At 41.1% G+C, this 18,757-nt stretch overlaps 2 protein-coding genes and 1 long non-coding RNA gene across 3 annotated transcripts; all 3 read right to left on the minus strand.

Annotated features, from left to right (window-relative positions):
* Window positions 1–4,670: 4,670 nt before the first annotated feature.
* On the minus strand, window positions 4,671–5,853 carry LOC118422056 (zinc finger protein 93-like). Its single transcript, XM_035829561.1, has one exon. The coding sequence runs from the start codon at window positions 5,835–5,837 to the stop codon at window positions 4,788–4,790; it is 1,050 nt and encodes a 349-aa protein (XP_035685454.1). The 5' UTR covers window positions 5,838–5,853; the 3' UTR covers window positions 4,671–4,787.
* Window positions 5,854–7,868: 2,015 nt separating this feature from the next.
* LOC118421572 (zinc finger protein 271-like) lies at window positions 7,869–10,671 on the minus strand. The gene has a single exon (XM_035828916.1). It carries the CDS (start codon window positions 10,399–10,401, stop codon window positions 8,797–8,799), a length of 1,605 nt encoding a protein of 534 aa, XP_035684809.1. The 5' UTR covers window positions 10,402–10,671; the 3' UTR covers window positions 7,869–8,796.
* Window positions 10,672–12,104: 1,433 nt separating this feature from the next.
* On the minus strand, window positions 12,105–17,502 carry LOC118420414. Its single transcript, XR_004831740.1, has 3 exons — window positions 17,358–17,502; window positions 13,881–13,955; window positions 12,105–13,429 (listed from the first exon to the last, which is right to left on the minus strand). It is a non-coding gene; the product is annotated as an uncharacterized LOC118420414 (long non-coding RNA).
* Between the last annotated feature and the right edge of the window lie 1,255 nt (window positions 17,503–18,757).

Raw genomic sequence — 18,757 nt, forward strand, 5'->3', positions numbered from 1 at the left:
AGGTTTTGCTTAGAAACACGCTAAAAACACGTGTCGGAAATGCTATAAAGGTGAATATCGTGGCATTCTGATAATGAAAAGACGTTAGTTCTTTAAATTTTCAGTCATAATTTACATCAACCACTTAGGCCGGCTTGTCACGTGTTGATGAACTTGTCCAGCAGACGACCTTTTTACGTCAGATGCCGTTTTATTCTTGTCGCCAACTTTTGTATAATTTACGTTACCGAACTTCTGTTGGGTGTAATTCGCTTACGAAAAGACATTTTCCGATAATGTTTCCACTGTTTTATCTGCTAAACAGTGGTGTTGCGTAATAAACAAATGACAGAACACATAAAACACGAATGTTGGAAACATGACTATAACCGCCAATCTCAGGCCGTTTGTCACTTTTTGGATATAATTTACGTTACCATAATAAGTCCCTTAGAATTATAGAAAGATCATTACTTTTGTACTCATAGGAAAGAATGCTCCCAGATAAGTAATTGCCTGCAGAGTTAATCTTTCCAGAGCTGTTTGTTAAAATTTTATTTATCATTAAAAGCATAAATATAATTTACGTTACCATATAATTTACGTTACCATTTTTTTCTTCAACATATCATCGGATGTTCAGCAAGAGCACATCAACCAAAGACGTATTATCTGCTGTAATGTTACTGTAGGTGGGCTTGGCTTGCCATAGAGTCACAATGCAGTCTGTTTATATGTTCCTGTTTCAGTGAATTTTACGATGCTGGGACTTTTCATTTCTCATAGGAATGTAGAAATACGAGGGGCGAGTAAGAACAGAAAGAAACAACACCCCGACTCCCGGGATTCGAACCCGCGCCGAACCCGGGCAGCCGGATCACAAATCGAACGTGCAAACCGTTCGGCCAAAAGGCTTAAGCCATTAGGCGTCTTCAGTTTAGCAGTCCTTGAACACCACTGTTACACTACTCCCCCTTTTCTTTTCAAGATTCGTCCTCGAATCTCCGAGATCGACATCCCTGTGTGGCACATACTAGCCTGTTACTCACAGGGCCGGCGTGGGAACCATTGTAGAAATTCAGAGGGGCGAGTAAGAACAGAAATAAACAACATCCCGACTCCCGGGATTCGAACCTGCGCCGAACTCGGGCAGCCGGATCACAAATCCAACGTGCTAACCACAACACCAAAAGCTCAAGAGCTGTTGGAGTGGTCAGTTTGGCAGCGCTAGAACCCCACTGTTACAGGAACGATGTTCAAATGATAAACCTGACATGCACCAACTTGGAAAGATGCGGGTGTTTATATTGATATCTGACGCTTCAATAATCAACATTACACGGAATGTATAGTACCAAGTTGAATAAATGTATATTGGGTTGGACTGAACCAAAATAAACCCCTGTTGTCAAAGTAGACTCGTCCAAGTTTGTCGTCATTTTTGCGCGCTTTTTGAAGATCACACGACTGGAATGACAGAAATTCATGCTCAACACTGACTGATGAAGTAAGGTACGTTTCAAGCATGTTTGTCTTAAATAGCAACAGAGATTATGATCAGCTAATTATGAAGGTCAATGTAGTCAAGATTCGTGTCACAGAAATATTTATCGTTTTACACAGTGGACCCCTTTATATAAACGTACAGACGGCGGTAAATCAGCGACACTATTTACGCTAGCGCCACGTTATCTACATTGAGGATTATAAGCTCCATGATCAAAAGCATATGGGCTGCAGAAGTTAATAGCTAACTTAAGTTAAGACTTCACTATCATTAGATGTTCCGAAGTTTTCACCTTTGCTTGTTTAGGTTGGAAATCTTGTTAATTAGAAGCAAACTACTCTTTCAACCAGTCGTGACTGCACAGAATTGATGCACAGAATTGTTTTACATGGACAGACACATGGTTCAAGGCAAAAAGCTATTTGTGAAACCAATCCCACTCTATAAAGTCAAGATCTATATAACGTCAGGCTTGTCATGTAATCATGTGGCATTAGTATAAAGGGACAGGCTGCCAGGATAACTGTAGAACAGACTGCCTTTACACATGCAGCTCTCTTTTGGAAAATTCACTTAAGGGTTAATGACCCGCCCCGAGGTGTATATGGTGTCATAACGCCTGGTCCTTTGCTATAACCACCGAATAAAACCACCGATGTGAGCGAAGCGAACGAGGTGGTTTTATGAGCATCGACACTGGTGCCGGTGTCGATGCAAATCGACACCGGTGCCGGTGTCGATTCATTCTAACCAATCAGAGGAGCAAAACCCACCTGCCTGGCCTGGATCTTTGTGTTACGGCGTCATAACCAACGTGGAATGGGGCTTTCTGATTGGTCCGCGGCGCCTGGCTATATGATAATGTTGTTTATAGCCTTGCTCATCAACAAAAGCCTTGTTATACACATATTACACAGTTCTTTCTGCCAGTATTATTGAACCACACGACATAAGGTGTATGGATGGACATTTTGTTAGGTAGCACATTCATTCTATATTGATGTGACATTGTGTTTGTTCCACGAACAAAGATTGTCCTGACATTAAAAAATGTTTTATAAGAAGTGCGATAACTGGTGTTTAGTTTGTTGTCTTTCCAATATCGAAAGCTTGTGCTAGAAAGGCCCAGTCCATCTGGTGCATGTTGCCATCGCATTATGTCCTGCTATTCCCAAAGACTTGATTAAAGGACGCGAGGACGAAGCGGTTCTGACCTAGAGCGTGTGATTGCGTGAATCCTTTGTTACTTAGCATGTATTTAAATAGACCCCACCAAGATAGAGACCTTGCATATCTTGGGTGTCTTTCCGCAGAGTCCGGGTAGGTATAGGACGAACAAGATTATACGGGTATTCCGGATAACAAAGATACACTTTTTTGCTACTCTGAGTTAGCAACATGAAGATAAGAGGTCCAGCATTATAGACGAACATGACCTGATCAGTTCAAATAGAGCCAGTATGTACACTATTCGGCTTTCCTCCAAATGTTAGAGATTCTGTAATTTACGTTACCACAGTTCATTGGCATTTACCTGTAGAATAGATATCGCCTGCTTCCAACCATTTTCATAAATATATTCTATCGCTCTTATCCCATCCTACAGGGTGAAAATTAAGGAGTATTAAACGGTTTGTCTTCATATCAGAAAAAAAAATATCATTTATTTACTTTTATACAAATGTAGCAAACTTAATAGCTAGTAATTTTGATGATTATTCTGAAACAAATGACACGGCGGTTAAATATTTCTCATTGGCGTGTAATTTGAAGGTTTTGGGTTGGAAAATTCGCTAATTTGGCTGTTGTTAATCCACTATTACTTGCTGGAACATTTCTCTGTGTAGTAATATGCTCTTTATTACAAAATTGTAGGAAAGATGACATGGCCTACTAAAAATCAAATATCTCCAAAATTAAGCGTGTTAGCACCAGACAAAAATAGCAAAAGATAGTCGATATAAGTGGTAACAAGTTCATACCAGCAGGTAAGCGTTTTGGACAACTTTATTTTTTACAATTTTCTACCTCCAATTTTCCCAGTTAATGAGGAATGGGCGTGTACGTGGCTTGGAGTGAATTTATGTATGTATTTATTTATTGAGATTAACGTTAAACAGTCATAAATATTTACTTGCATTTAAGGATTCTGTGAATTATTTGTAGCCCAGCGCTCACAAAACAACAAAACGACACAAGACATGAATGGAATTTCAATACACTTTATTTCAAGATAACCCAAGGTATATAACGTCCTTGTATAACCTAAATACATGAAATAATCATTAAATGAACTACTCATTACCATACAGTATATTTGGTAAACATATATGAAGAGAAAACATGAATTGCTACTAATTTGAAACTTAACTGGAAAAGTAAAATTTTCAGGCAACATTAACTCAATCAAGATGTGTTACTGAAACGAATTTATAACAGTGTAAAGGGCTTTGCAGCAGTGCAAGTGATCTTAAATATCAAAAGTTACAACAGTGCAAGTGATCTAGAATATTACAAGTTACAACAGTGTAAGTGAAAAAGCTTTGTGACCAGTCAAGTGAAATAACTTTGCAACAGTGTAAAGGAAAGATTGCAAATGGAAAAAAAAAAACATTGAAACAATACTAATGCAAGTGATCTTGGTATGCCTTTGTAACAATACAAGTGAAACGAGCAAGGGCTTGGGCTATATACTAGCACGCTACGTGTACGGGTCGTCATCACACACTACCATCAAAATGACCATTTTAGGTACGTCTTGTGACCTGACTGCAGTTTACTAAAACTATAGTACATAGAGGGGGGTAAGTAAGTCTGGTAAAAAAGCAACTGGCGACGAAGCTTTTCTGTCGCTCAGTTCCACATTATGTAACGAGTTCTTTTAAGTTACTTTTCCTTGAGGTAGAAATCAGTCAGCAAGCTCAAAGTAATAACTTTTCCATATATCAAACCGTGTCATTTAATCTTTCTGCTAAACAACACAAACACAGCAGAGTCCTTATGAACACCGTGAATTCTTCAACTTTCTTGTCCACCTTTCGCTGTTGCCTAATAGTACTATGAACTGTCTAGATACAGAGCTGCATTCTGCATGCACGTACAGTTCCATAGGGGTGTGTATGAATAATGTGTGCTCCGTTCTGTTGTCTTTAGTTGAGTCAGACAAGTCCCACTGGTGCTATTCACGTGGTCTCTTGCCTGGATGTGTCCCATGATGTTAGGACAAGTCAGATGTGTCGTTTTCATAAGCCAAAAACGTGTAGGGTTTTCATGCTAAGGAATAGCTATGATACTATGTATTTTATATGCTGTCAGCTGAGTGTCCCGAAACCGCAATGTGTTTGTGTAGACTTCCTTTGGTTGTGGCGGAATAGCAACACTGTTCACACTTGTAGGGTCTCTCTCCAGTATGTGTCATAATATGCCTAGTTAAAGAATTCCTGTTAGTTGTCTTGTACCCGCAGTCCTCACAACCGTAGGGTTCATCACCAGTGTGTCTTTTCATATGTAAGGAAAGTGTAAACTTGTCAGACGTACTATAGTCACATGCCTCACACACGAAGGGTTTCTCACCGGTATGTGTGAGCTGGTGCCGCTTTAAACTGCCTGATGTCGAACAGGAGAAGTCGCACTGGTCACATTTGTAGGGTTTCTCACCTGTATGTTTTCTCATGTGAGTACGTAGGCTACCAAGGTAAGTTGTCGAATAGTCACATTGACCGCACATGTAGGGCTTGTCTCCAGTGTGCTGTGCTAAGTGGTTTTTTAAATTGCCCTTCTCTGCTGCGGAATATTCGCATAGGTGACACTTGTAGGGTTTTTCACCCGTGTGTGTCCTCATATGCCGAGAAAGTGAAACTTTTTGAGCCGCCCTGTAGCCACACTCCCCACACATGTAGGGTCTGTTACCGGTGTGTTTGAGCACATGTCGATCTAAGTTAAATTTTGATGAAGTAACATAGTCGCACTCACTGTGGTCACATTTGTAGGGTTTCTCACCGCTGTGAATTCGCATATGAACGGTTAGACAGGGCTTGTGAAGCGTCCTGAATTCACATTCTGAGCACGTGTAGGGTTTCTCACCTCGGTGTCGTAGCAAGTGTTGGTTAAAAGAGCATTTGCTTGAAGTCGAAAATTCACATTGGTCACATTTGTACGGTTTCTCACCTGTATGTGTTCTCATATGTCTAGAAAGGTCAGACCTTTCAACCGTCTTGTATCCGCACTCCCCACACATGAAGGGTTTTTCTCCAGTGTGTTTGGCCATGTGTCGGTCTAAATTCTTCTTCTGTGCAGCAGAATATTCGCATTGGTCACACTTATAGGGTTTCTCACCTGTATGTTTAGCCATGTGTCGGTCTAAACTATTCTTCTGTGCAGCAGAATAGTCACACTGGTCACACTTATAGGGTTTCTCACCTGTATGTTTAGCCATGTGTCGGTCTAAACTATTCTTCTGTGCAGCAGAATAGTCACACTGGTCACATTTATAGGGTTTCTCACCTGTATGTTTTCTCATATGTAAGCTTAAACGAAACCTGTCACCCGTGCTGTATCCACACTCTCCACACGTGAAGGGTTTTTCTTTTTCTCCAGTATGTTTAACCATGTGTCGGTCTAAACTATTCTTCTGTGCAGCAGAATATTCGCATTGGTCACACTTGTAGGGTTTCTCACCTGTATGTTTTCTCATATGTAGGATAAGGCTAGACCTGTAAGCTGTCCTGAATCCACACTTCTTCACACTTGTAGGATTTTTCTCCTGAATGTTTAGCTACTATGTGACGGTCTAAAGTGGTTTCTGTGCAGCACATAGTCACAATGGCCACCCTTATATGGTTTCTCACCGGGATGGTTTCCTAAAATGCCTTGAATAGGCCCTGCCTTGGAAAATCCCTTAAAAGTCACTTCCCATACATGCGAAACTTTTGTTTACACGACACTTCTCTGTATTTTCTGTTCGCTGTTGTTTGTAAGATGACAAGATTTTACCCCGCGCGTTTCCTCACATAGGATGCCCTCTTCCTTGTCCCTCTGTCTCCCTGTGTCTAATTTCTCGTTGATATTTGTCTCGTCACCCTTAGGATTTGTAGGTGACAGTTCTTCCACGTGAATTATGTCTCTGCCTCTGTCCTCCATTCCAGGATGTGTAGCTGGCAGTTCGTCCACTGGAATCTCGCTGCTTCTCTCCTCCATTTCTAAACACGAATAAACAAACGATTTAAATCTAAAAGGCAACGCCACGGTATGTTTGTTTATGTTATGTAGTCAGATTGACACCACTATGTTAAGTCGGTTCAGTCCTATAGTAGTTTAGTCCTACCACCGACTCGTAGAGTACAGCCATGCTGGAATAAAGGTCCTCAAGTTAGTTGTGAGACGTTCGACGTACTCTCCTAGAAACTCCTCCAACAACTCTCAAGCACAAGGAACCAAGAGTTAAATACCAAGAGAGACTATTGACTCAAAAGCGAACCATGTGTTACTCAGCACCAAGAGACCACGTCTAGCGAAATAATAGACGTTAAATGAGGACAACAACAACAACAATTCCTTTAGCGGTCCTTCTACTGACTGGTGCAAGGTGGCATGAATTAGAAGATTAGAACACACGCGCGTGCGCAGCGACAGAGACTTACCGTGACTACTAATTTATCATGCCCCCCCTCCCACGAAAAGCATGGGACACCAACAACAACAATAGCTACGTACTGACGTCTTATAACCCTCATTACTGAAGTTTGTACGGCACCATTATTAAATACTGGACGTACATAAAGTATTACCTGTCGATTCACAATGTAGCCTGGTAGTTATAGCCCGAAAATCGCTGTACTTCCACGGAATTGTCTATTTTCCTTATCCAATATGGCGGACACGGAATCCAAAAGGTCGTAAAATACTGAGGCCAAAGGTGAAATTGATGCGCCTGATACTTCGATCGAACCGCATGTCGCTGTATGTTCGTCGGCACTGTATGGATTACTTTTAATCTTCACGCTTCGTCTCTGCAGGATGCTCACACTTTATATTTAGTTAATATTATTTTAAAAATTGAGTCCAACTTTAAATAAGTTATTCTTCACAAGTGTTAGCTTTACCTGTTTTAATTGTAATAACTTTCCTATTCTACAATCCTTATATAACATACATATACCTCGATGCCTAGCGCCCACAGTGAATTGTTTTGTTACAACTTGAATAAAGGAAACTTTGAATTAGAATTAGGAAAATTTCCTTTTAGGTGTGTACACATACCTTTCTCATTAGTCATTTAGATGTTCAACAAGTGAATTCATCGATCCTTAAACGTAAGCATTTCTATTTGCATTGATAAACGTATACAAATGCACAGATTAAAATCGCATAAAGTAAACAATACTTCGTTTTTAAGTAGCTTTATTTCAACAACCAAGCGTCACAATGTATACAAACATGCTAAACTAATGCGAGTGGGGTATTTTTCGTCTAAGTATCAAATAAGGGCAAGTCAAGTACAACTGTGGAAGTAAGAAAAAAGAAAGACAGCTGTGCAAAATAAGTTCTTTGCTCAAAACAAGAGTAGACACGGTGCAAAAACTGCAATGCTACATATTGACATCGCAAATAACACAAAAATGGAAATAATCTCCAAACAATACAAGTGATCTAGATCTTGAAATGGCTCTGCAACAATATACGTGAAGCGTGTACGGGTCGTCATCACCAATGACATCAGAATAACCAATGAAGGTACGTCTTCTGAGATTGAGTTTGACTTCAGTGTGATAGAATATACAGCAAATAGAGAGGGTCATATAAAATAAGCCACGTAAAAAAAAGCAACGGGTGACAAGTCTTTTCTGTCGCACAATGCTAAACAGAGTTTTTTTCTTAATTTAGAATTTGCTTTCCTTGAGGTAGAAATCAGTCAGAAATCGCAACGTTTCCATAAAAAGAACCATGTCATCAAATATTTGCATATGGTAAACGACACAAACACGACAGAGTCCTTATAAACACCGTGATTTTTTAAAACTATCTTGTCTATCTGTCCCTGTAGAAGCGTGTTCCCCACAAGTGCTATGGACTGTCTGGATACAAATCTACTCAGCAGTATACGCGTGTATGTACAGTTCCATAGGGGTGTACATGTGCTTGATAATGTGTTCCTGTAAGTTTGTTGCCTTGCGTCGAGTCATACAAGTTCCACTGGTGGTATTCAAGTGGTCTGTTGCCTGAATGTGTCTCATATTATGTCGGGACAAGTCTTATGAATTGTTCTCATAAGCCAAAACATGTAGGGTTTTCATGCTAGGGTTTCAAGTGTTTTATATGCTGTCTGATGAGTGTCCCGAAACCGCAATGTGTTTGTGTAGACTTCCTTTCGTTGTGGAGGAAAAGCAACATTGTTCGCACCTGTACGGCCTCTCTCCAGTATGTATCATAATATGTGTAGTCAAAGAAGCCTTGTTGGTCGTTTTGTACCCGCAGTCGCCGCAACTGTAGGGTTCATCACCAGTGTGTCTCTTCATATGTAGGGAAAGTGCAAATTTGTCAGACGTAATATAGTCACATGTCTCACACACGAAGGGTTTCTCACCGGTATGTGTGAGCTGGTGCCGCTTTAAATTGCCCGCTGACGTAGACGAGTAGTCGCACTGGTCACATTTGCAAGGTTTCTCACCTGTATGTATCCTCACATGAGTACGTAGGTGGCAAAGGTGAGTGGTCGAATAGTCACATTGGCCACACATGTAGGGCTTGTCTCCAGTGTGCTGTGCCAGGTGGTTGATCAAAGTATTCTTCCGTGCAGCAGAATATTCGCAGTGGTCACATTTGTAGGGTTTCTCCCCCGTGTGTGTCTTCATATGCCTAGAAAGTGAAACTTTTTGAGCTGCCCTGTAGCCGCACTCGCCACACATGTAGGGTCTGTCACCAGTGTGTTTGAGCATGTGTCGCCTTAAGTTAGTTTTCCATGAAGTAGAATAGTCGCATTGGTCACATTTGTAGGGTTTCTCACCTGTATGTGTTCTTATATGTTTGGATAGGTCAGACTTTTCAACCGTCCTGTATCCGCACTCCTCACATCTGTAGGGTTTTTCTCCAGTGTGTTTAGCCATGTGTCTGTCTATATTCTTCTTATGTGCAGCAGAATATTCGCATTGGTCACACTTATAGGGTTTTTCACCTGTATGTTGTCTCATATGTAAGCTTAAACGATCCCTGGAAACCGTCCTGTATCCACAATCTCCACACATGAATGGTTTTTCGCCAGTGTGTTTGGCCATGTGTCGGTCTAAAGTCTTCTTCTGTGCAGCAGAATATTTGCATTGGTCACACTTATAGGGTTTCTCACCTGTATGTTTAGCCATGTGTCGGTCTAAACTATTCTTCTGTGCAGCAGAATAGTCACACTGGTCACACTTATAGGGTTTCTCACCTGTATGTTTAGCCATGTGTCGGTCTAAACTATTCTTCTGTGCAGCAGAATAGTCACACTGGTCACACTTATAGGGTTTCTCACCTGTATGTTTTCTCATATGTAAGCTTAAACGAAACCTGTCACCCGTGCTGTATCCACACTCTCCACACGTGAAGGGTTTTTCTTTTTCTCCAGTATGTTTAACCATGTGTCGGTCTAAACTATTCTTCTGTGCAGCAGAATATTCGCATTGGTCACACTTGTAGGGTTTCTCACCTGTATGTTTTCTCATATGTAGGATAAGGCTAGACCTGTAAGCTGTCCTGAATCCACACTCTTCACACTTGTAGGATTTTTCTCCTGAATGTTTAGCTACTATGTGACGGTCTAAAGTGGTTTTCTGTGCAGCAGCATAGTCACAATGGTCACACTTATATGGTTTCTCACCTGTATGTTTTCTGATATGCCTTGATAGGTCCTGCTTTGAAGATGCCTTAAAGTCACACTCCATACATGCGAAACTTTTGTTTACACGACACTTCTCTGTATTTTCTGTTAGATCCTGAACGGGAAGATGGTCAGATTTTACCCGAAATGTTTCCTCACATATGATGCCCTCTTCCTTGTCCCACTGTCTCCACGTGTCTAATTTCCCGCTGCTTTTTGTCTCGTCCTTAGGATTTGTAGGTGACTGTTCATCCACAGCAATTATGTCTCTGCTTCTGTGCTCCGTTCCAGGGTGTGCAGCTGACAGTTCGTCCACTGGAATCTCGCTGCTTCTCTCCTCTAGGTGACTGTTCATCCACAGCAATTATGTCTCTGCTTCTGTGCTCCGTTCCAGGGTGTGCAGCTGACAGTTCGTCCACTGGAATCTCGCTGCTTCTCTCCTCCATTTCTAAACACGAATAAACAAACGATTTAAATCTAAAAGGCAACGCCACGGTATGTTTGTTTATGTTATGTAGTCAGATTGACACCACTATGTTAAGTCGGTTCAGTCCTATAGTAGTTTAGTCCTACCACCGACTCCTAGAGTACAGCCATGCTGGAATAAAGGTCCTCAAGTTAGTTGTGAGACGTTCGACGTACTCTCCTAGAAACTCCTCCAACAACTCTCAAGCACAAGGAACCAAGAGTTAAATACCAAGAGAGACTATTGACTCAAAAGCGAACCATGTGTTACTCAGCACCAAGAGACCACGTCTAGCGAAATAATAGACGTTAAATGAGGACAACAACAACAACAACAATTCCTTTAGCGGTCCTTCTACTGACTGGTGCAAGGTGGCATGAATTAGAAGATTAGAACACACGCGCGTGCGCAGCGACAGAGACTTACCGTGACTACTAATTTATCATGCCCCCCTCCCACGAAAAGCATGGGACACCAACAACAACAATAGCTACGTACTGACGTCTTATAACCCTCATTACTGAAGTTTGTACGGCACCATTATTAAATACTGGACGTACATAAAGTATTACCTGTCGATTCACAATGTAGCCTGATAGTTATAGCCCGAAAATCGCTGTACTTCCACGGAATTGTCTATTTTCCTTATCCAATATGGCGGACAAGCGGAACATTCCAAAAGTCGTAAAATACTGAGGCCAAAGGTCAAATTGATGCGCCTGATACTTCGATCGAACCGCATGTCGCTGTATGTTCGTCGGCACTGTATGGATTACTTTTAATCTTCACGCTTCGTCTCTGCAGGATGCTCAAACTTTATATTTAGTTAACATTATTTTAAAAATTGAGTCCAACTTTAAATAAGTTATTCTTCACAAGTGTTAGCTTTACCTGTTTTAATTGTAATGACTTTCCTATTTTACAATCCTTATATAACATACATATACCTCGATGCCTAGCGCCCACAGTGTATTGTTTTGTTACAACTTGAATAAAGGAAACTTTGAATTAGATTTAGGAAAATTTCCTTTTAGGTGTGTACACATACCTTTCTCATTAGTCATTTAGATGTTCAACAAGTGAATTCATCGATCCTTAAACGTAAGCATTTCTATTTGCATTGATAAACGTATACAAATGCACAGATTAAAATCGCATAAAGTAAACAATACTTCGTTTTTAAGTAGCTTTATTTCAACAACCAAGCGTCGCAATATTTACAAACATGCTAAACTAATACGAGTGAATTTTGTTTCGTATAAATATCAATAAGGGCAAGTCAAGTACAGAATCCAAAATAATAAGGGAAAATCCATTTTATTCCCTTTTTTTGGCTTCAAAACACAAAAATTAAGCCTTTCTTTTTATAAAAATGCAGCCTTCATGACTTGGTATTTGCATTTTTAAGAAACTTTCTTCAAAAAATCACAACTAGATGAGGATATATACTCAGACAAATCAATAATAATCCAGCCTAACCGAGGATATATAATGAATTAGAGTTTTGTCCAGCAACTTGGAGGATATATACTCCGCCTGAAGGACGATATATACTCTGATAGAGTATAAATACTCTGCATAAAGGAGGATGGATACTCAGTCCGAAAGAATATCTATACTCAGTCGGAAGGAGTATTTATACTCTGCCTGATAGGGTAGAGTATTTATAATCTGATAGAGGATGAATACTCTGCATAAAGGAGGATGGACCCTGTGCCTGAAAGAGTATTTATACTCTGCCTGATAGAGGATGAATACTCTACATGAAGGACAATGGTCCCTCTGCCTGAAGGATTATTTATACTCTGCTTGGTAGGGAAGAGTATTTATACTCTGATAGAGGATGAATACTCTGCATAAAGGAGGATGGACCCTGTGCCTAAAAAGAGTATTTATACTCTTCCTGATAGAGGAACATGAAGGAGAATGGTCCCTCTGCCTGAGGGAGTATTAATACTCTGCTTGAAAGAGTATTTGTACGCTGCCTTAAAATCTCAGTAGTAGTCAGGGTGTTTTTTTTTTCTGAAAGTCTATCATTACACGATCACCAGTGATTTGATTATGATGTTGAATTTTGCGCGACACCTTTCACAAGGTAGGCGTATTCCTTTCATACATATACATACATGACACGGTGTATAGAAAGCAGCTAATGTATAATTTACTTATCAAGGTAATATGAAGGGATGATACTTTTCGCAGATGCTATCAGTAAATACATGATCATTTTATAAGCTGTGACTATCAAAAGCGGCTGGAAAGAGGGGAAATGGGCCAAACAGACGGATTAGTATCATGCCAGAGGAGTTAGTCCAATAAAGGAGCAAACTGTACTCCTATAACGGACAAACCCCTCTGGTATGTTATCTGTCTATTTGACCGGTTTCTTTTCTTTCCAACCGCTCCAGGATTAAAGGCTGATCAAAGGAAACGTAAAACAGTTTATATTAGGCTAACACATGAAGCTAATTTTTACAGTTAAAGCTGTGTTCTGCATAAAAGGTACGCTCTCAATTCTAGCTTCATCTTGCAGCTGCTTCTTCCCTCAGCACGAGCGAAACTAGACCATCCTCGCTCAGTACCTCCCTTCGTCCTTTCAATCCGTTGTTATTCTCTGAGCAGCAACCTGTAGCCAATGAATGAATGAAGAATGACACCTCACCCCACATATTAAGCCTACGGTTTGAGAGAAAATATTGCTTTATCTTCAGTGCTATAGTAGAGAAAGACACTTGAATGCATGCATTGCATGTTTTATAGTATCACATAAATACATACAACAGTGTACAAGAAGAGCTCAAATTCATGTAGTGACTGCTGAGGACAACAGTCACAAATGCATATTCGACAAACCGATATAAGAAATGGAGCAGGTTGGAGACATGTTCCTTAGAAACATTCGATATAAACGGTCAAAAGGAACAGCCATTTATCTAAATCTGCTCAGAAAGAAAAATAGGAATTTGTTACATAAATGTAGGTGTCCAAAATCAAAGTGATTTCAATTTTTCTCTGCCCTCTATCAATCAAGTCTATCCGTCATTTTATTAACTGTGGTCTAGGTGGACATATGTTACCTATTTCTTCCATTAGACAGCTTTCCAGACGTCCGTCGCTGACTCGAAGCGATCCGAAGATGTCTCCTAGGGGACCTGAATAAGTTTGTGGTGAGAACGCGGATACAGTAAGTCTATAACATCCGTGGCGCTCCTAACAATGTTTGTTGATAGCAAGTCACCAACTTTGTTAACCCCTATGGCACCATTACACCATGCGATTTGAAACAAACCTACAATTGCTTAACAAACGAGCAGGAAACGGACATTTCAAATGTAATTCAGTGTTGACCGTTGACCCTACCGAGTGACCACTAGTAGGAATAATGATTTAACAGGACACCTGAAGAAAATTCTATGTCATCAGCTCACTATAGCTCACTTGACACTTTAAGCTGAATAAGTCTTTGAAATCAGTCTCTTTTTTTAAACTGTAGGGATTACCCTTAGGCCTAAATGATTGAGAAAGCCCTTTGTAATAGCCATAGGCTAGTTGGGCAGCCCTGACTGTGTGTTCGGTGCAGCCAAACCAATAAATAAATAAATAAAAGATAAGAAATAAGAAATTCTGAAAAAAAAGCTACATAAGGGACCCTAATTGAAGTAATCTGTAACATATGACACAACATAAAGGTAATGACAACAATCTCATGAAAAACACAAAAGCTCAACACACAAATAAAACAAATGTGCCACTGTTTTGGCTCTACACACTACCCCCTAATCTAGTGAACCAACATTCCCAAACAATCGGAAAACTTCAAAACATTACAAGGCACATTAGCCGAGAATAGGCGACAAAGAAAATAGATTTTGATTCCAAAATTGAAACCCATTCAACGTAACACTGCGATAGATCTGCCTTTTAATTAAAACTAGAGATAAATATGTGTAGTCACACATGCACACAGGGTCGCTTTTAAGTGTAATTTGTGCCAGGTGAAATTGTAGCTAGGCAATGTTAAAAAGCAGGTGTGAACATATATATACAGCCCTTGTAGTTAGAGGTCAAAGTGTGGGTGGGACAAGGGGGTGAGGCAGTTGGAAATGGTCTGTCCCAACCTGAACGCTCCATCCTTCTGCAGGAAGAAATGGACTGTCCCCACCTGAATAGACCCCCCAGAAATAAGAAATGGACTAGCCCAACCTAAATAACCCCTACTTCAGCAAGTTCTAAGTACTTGAGACACACGTACACACGAGGTACATTGTACGAGGGACGCTCGACCAAACAGTGCACGTAATACAGCTTGCCGTCCGTTTATTTTTATTACCTACATAAGTTATGGAGATGATCGTCAAAATTTGCATTATCAACATCTTGCTACATTCCTCTTTACTTAAGGAACATACTGTATGAATATCGAAAGTGTAACAGCTTTTTGTAATTTTGAAATTGATATGCAAATTATTACCTCATTTGCATAAATTTAACATCTCATGGTAATCTTGATAACAATTATATTGGACGAAAAGATTAAACACCTATCATTTAACAGTAATGTTTAATTAGTAGTTTTCATTGGAAGTTATGATAATGAGCTCCCTCAGAGATACACTATATAGGAATTATAGCAATTATCTATTCAAATAAAATAACAACATATATTCCGTCAAATCAGAAAAATAACTCATATTCGTCCTTACGTATTGATAGAGAGGAGCTCCGGTGTAATTTTTCCGACCACTACTATATCTACGTGACTCAACCTCTGCTTGGAGAGTAACCCAGGCTAACAACACCACCGCTGGACTCCTAGCTCCACATGCCGGTAGCTCATTTGGCCCAGCGGGGTGCGAACTGCTAAGTACCATTGAAGTGACACACGACTTCCAAACAGATCTGTCTCGTCATTAGCCTCCATAGCGGGCCTTCTGGGTCTTTTTGTCTTTGGGCTCATAAAACACTTCTGCTGCATATTTGTATTTTGTTATTCTCTATCTTATTGCAATAAAAGCAGGCTTTGAATCCAGTATATCATCACAAACATTTATTCTATCGGACACAAAGACTATCGATCTAGTAAGTTACAGTACTTACACACATTTAGCCCCTTAGCCTTTAGTTAGTGAACCGCCGCTGGTTGGAACCCTTCCTATCATCAACGGAACTCCCCCTTGACTGTTGCGTATGGTATGAAGCCTGGTATGAAGGTAACGCCTCCTTTCATGATGTCACGAGCTACGTTACTTCTGCCCCGGTGACCAATCACTGGTATTCTCTTTGGCACTTCAAAGTCATGCAAAGCTAACTGGTCACCAGAAAAAAACCGGTCTACTGCATACCAAACTCATATAGAGTGAGACCAACATCATGTAAATGTCCGCTGTGCTCCGACATGAAAGCGGACATGGCCAAATACTGAAATAGTGGAATTGTGGGAAAGCTTGGCTTGTTTACACCAGGCGATAATCTTTCAATTTCTTGGCAGGCGAAACGGAGAGGGTAATCCACGTGACCCGATGCTGGTACCACAGCAAAGTCCCTCGAGCCCCGTACATGCTCGCGCTCAACTTGATTGCACCACCAGTCCAAATTTCAAGTAACTTGCTATGTGTTTGAATCTTGATATATATATATCCGAACGACGAGGCTTTAAAAGAAAACTGTATCCTTGAGAGTCGCCCGGAACAACTTATAATTGTGCTGGGACTATCGCATCCTTCCAAACAGCTAAGCTTTGACTGTATCTGTTACCAAAACACTTCCAGATGCCCGCGCACATGAAACAACCAGAGGGGCGAGTAAGAACAGAAAGAAACAACACCCCGACTCCCGGGATTCGAACCCGCGCCAAACCCCGGGCAGCCGGATCACAAATCGAACGTGCAAACCGTTCGGCCAAAAGGCTTAAGCCGTTAGGCGTCTTCGGTTTAGCAGTCCTTGAACACCACTGTTACACTACTCCCCCTTTTCTTTTCAAGATTCGTCCTCGAATCTCCGAGTTCGACATCCCTGTGTGGCACATCTGCTAGCCTGTTACTCACAGGGTCGGCATGGGAACCAGTGAAACAACCAGAGGGGCGAGTAAGAACAGAAAGAAACAACACCCCGACTCCCGGGATTCGAACCCGCGCCAAACCCCGGGCAGCCGGATCACAAATCGAACGTGCAAACCGTTCGGCCAAAAGGCTTAAGCCGTTAGGCGTCTTCGGTTTAGCAGTCCTTGAACACCACTGTTACACACATAATAACTGTCATCTGAAGTCAGAAATTCAGGTCAAGATTCGACAAGTAAATGGAATCACAACCGCACTCTACAACTAGAAAGTGTTAGAAAACCCACAAAGGCAAACAGTGACAATCAACTGATGAGAGACCGTCCAAACTTGGAACTCAGAAGTCCTACCTGCCTTGTAACGATCTACACAACCCAACTCGACCCCCCCCCCCCCTTCTCCAGCTTAACAACATATCGTCTCCCCAAAGAACATGTCCATAAGTTTTATATACATCAAGAGGATCACTGTATAATTTCAGAAAGGAGTTCTACATACCAAAGAACATTGGGGAGCTGTCCATTCAGAAGCAGGCGTGTATCGCTAGAAATGTCTTTTCCCATGAAGATAAGGCGCCAGCGCGCCTGCTGACCGTTGATCAAATGTTCTCCATATTTGTTACAGCGGGGTTTGTCCGCTCAAGGTACGCCCTCGTCTCTCCGTTGCCAGGATGCAATTTTGGCACGAAGATACTGCAGTAGGCCACGAAATAAGTTGAACTCGGATCAACATAACTCTTTTAACTGTGAGAAAGGATATGGACCCCATGGCTTGACCTGTAGCTTATCTGCACTGTTGATCACTGTTTCACCGTACCAGTTCGGCCCCCTAGCTTGTTGATGACCCCGGCCCGCCAGATGTTGGCCCGCCCGCCGCCGTGTCACACTGAAAGGTGACCCAGGCTTGTCTTACAAGACCCTATTCTTCAAGCAGATGTTGGGTTAGTGAGGAGGAAAAGCGCTGGTCGGGATTTCGGAGACAGCGGCTACTGCTATACTCCGACCCGATCCCCGATTGGATATTATGTGTGAAGCGTTTCTGCAGGTTTCTGTTTGCCCGGTGTTTATTTTTCCGACAGGTGAATGTTCAATTCTACAGTTAAGCCTACCCGAATAAACTCTACTCTACGCTACACATATAAGACATATAAGATCATATAAAGTAAATAGGAGAAGGTGAGGACGGAAACAGATTGAAGTGTCGGAGGGAAACATAGACATTACCTTATTGTTACAACACGGCTGATATCTATTATCAAATGTCATGGTCAAGCCCTGTACGTGTATTTTTACTTGTCGACATGTGTACACTTCACACATTTCCAAACGTACACATCTGAACTGTACCCATTACTAAAAAGCGTCGTGGTGGGTTATCTGTTGCGGTTAGACGACCTTAGACGTTAGAACTCACGTTGAAAAATTACCGTGAATCTCAGAGCCAGCTTTATGAGAAGCTCCGGTTGGTTTTGTCATACTAAAATTTATAAGGGGAGGTTTGGCTCTCAAATTTTTGCTGGTTTTGTCATACTAAAATTTATGAGGGGTGGTTTGCAATTGGTTGTTGCAGATTTTTAACTTGGTCGGTCCTCCTGTTAATTATTCAACCTGTACATTGCGGTTAGACGCTATATGTATGCCTACCAGCATAACTCTTTAACCAGAGGTTTGACTCTGAGTGGGGACTAATGCTAGGAGGCATAAGGCCGCAGCAAGTTAATTTTTATTGATGACATCCTCTGCAGACTGGAAAAAAACTCAAGATGGGAAATGTTCAAGATCGACACGATAAACGTTGTAACAAGAATTAAAGTGACAAAATATGGCATTAAAACCAACAAGGCATTCGTCCCTCTAAGTCGTTCACTATAGTTTAGTCAAAGTGACACTAGTGTGATG

This window comes from Branchiostoma floridae, chromosome 8 (assembly GCF_000003815.2).
Source record: "Branchiostoma floridae strain S238N-H82 chromosome 8, Bfl_VNyyK, whole genome shotgun sequence".
Taxonomy (NCBI): Eukaryota; Metazoa; Chordata; class Leptocardii; order Amphioxiformes; family Branchiostomatidae; genus Branchiostoma; species Branchiostoma floridae.

What these genes read in the sequence shown, in the direction of transcription:
- LOC118422056 (XM_035829561.1), bottom strand. Translation starts at nt 5,837, where the DNA reads ATGGCTAAACATACAGGTGAGAAACCCTATAAGTGTGACCAATGCGAA.
- LOC118421572 (XM_035828916.1), bottom strand. Translation starts at nt 10,401, where the DNA reads ATGGAGTGTGACTTTAAGGCATCTTCAAAGCAGGACCTATCAAGGCAT.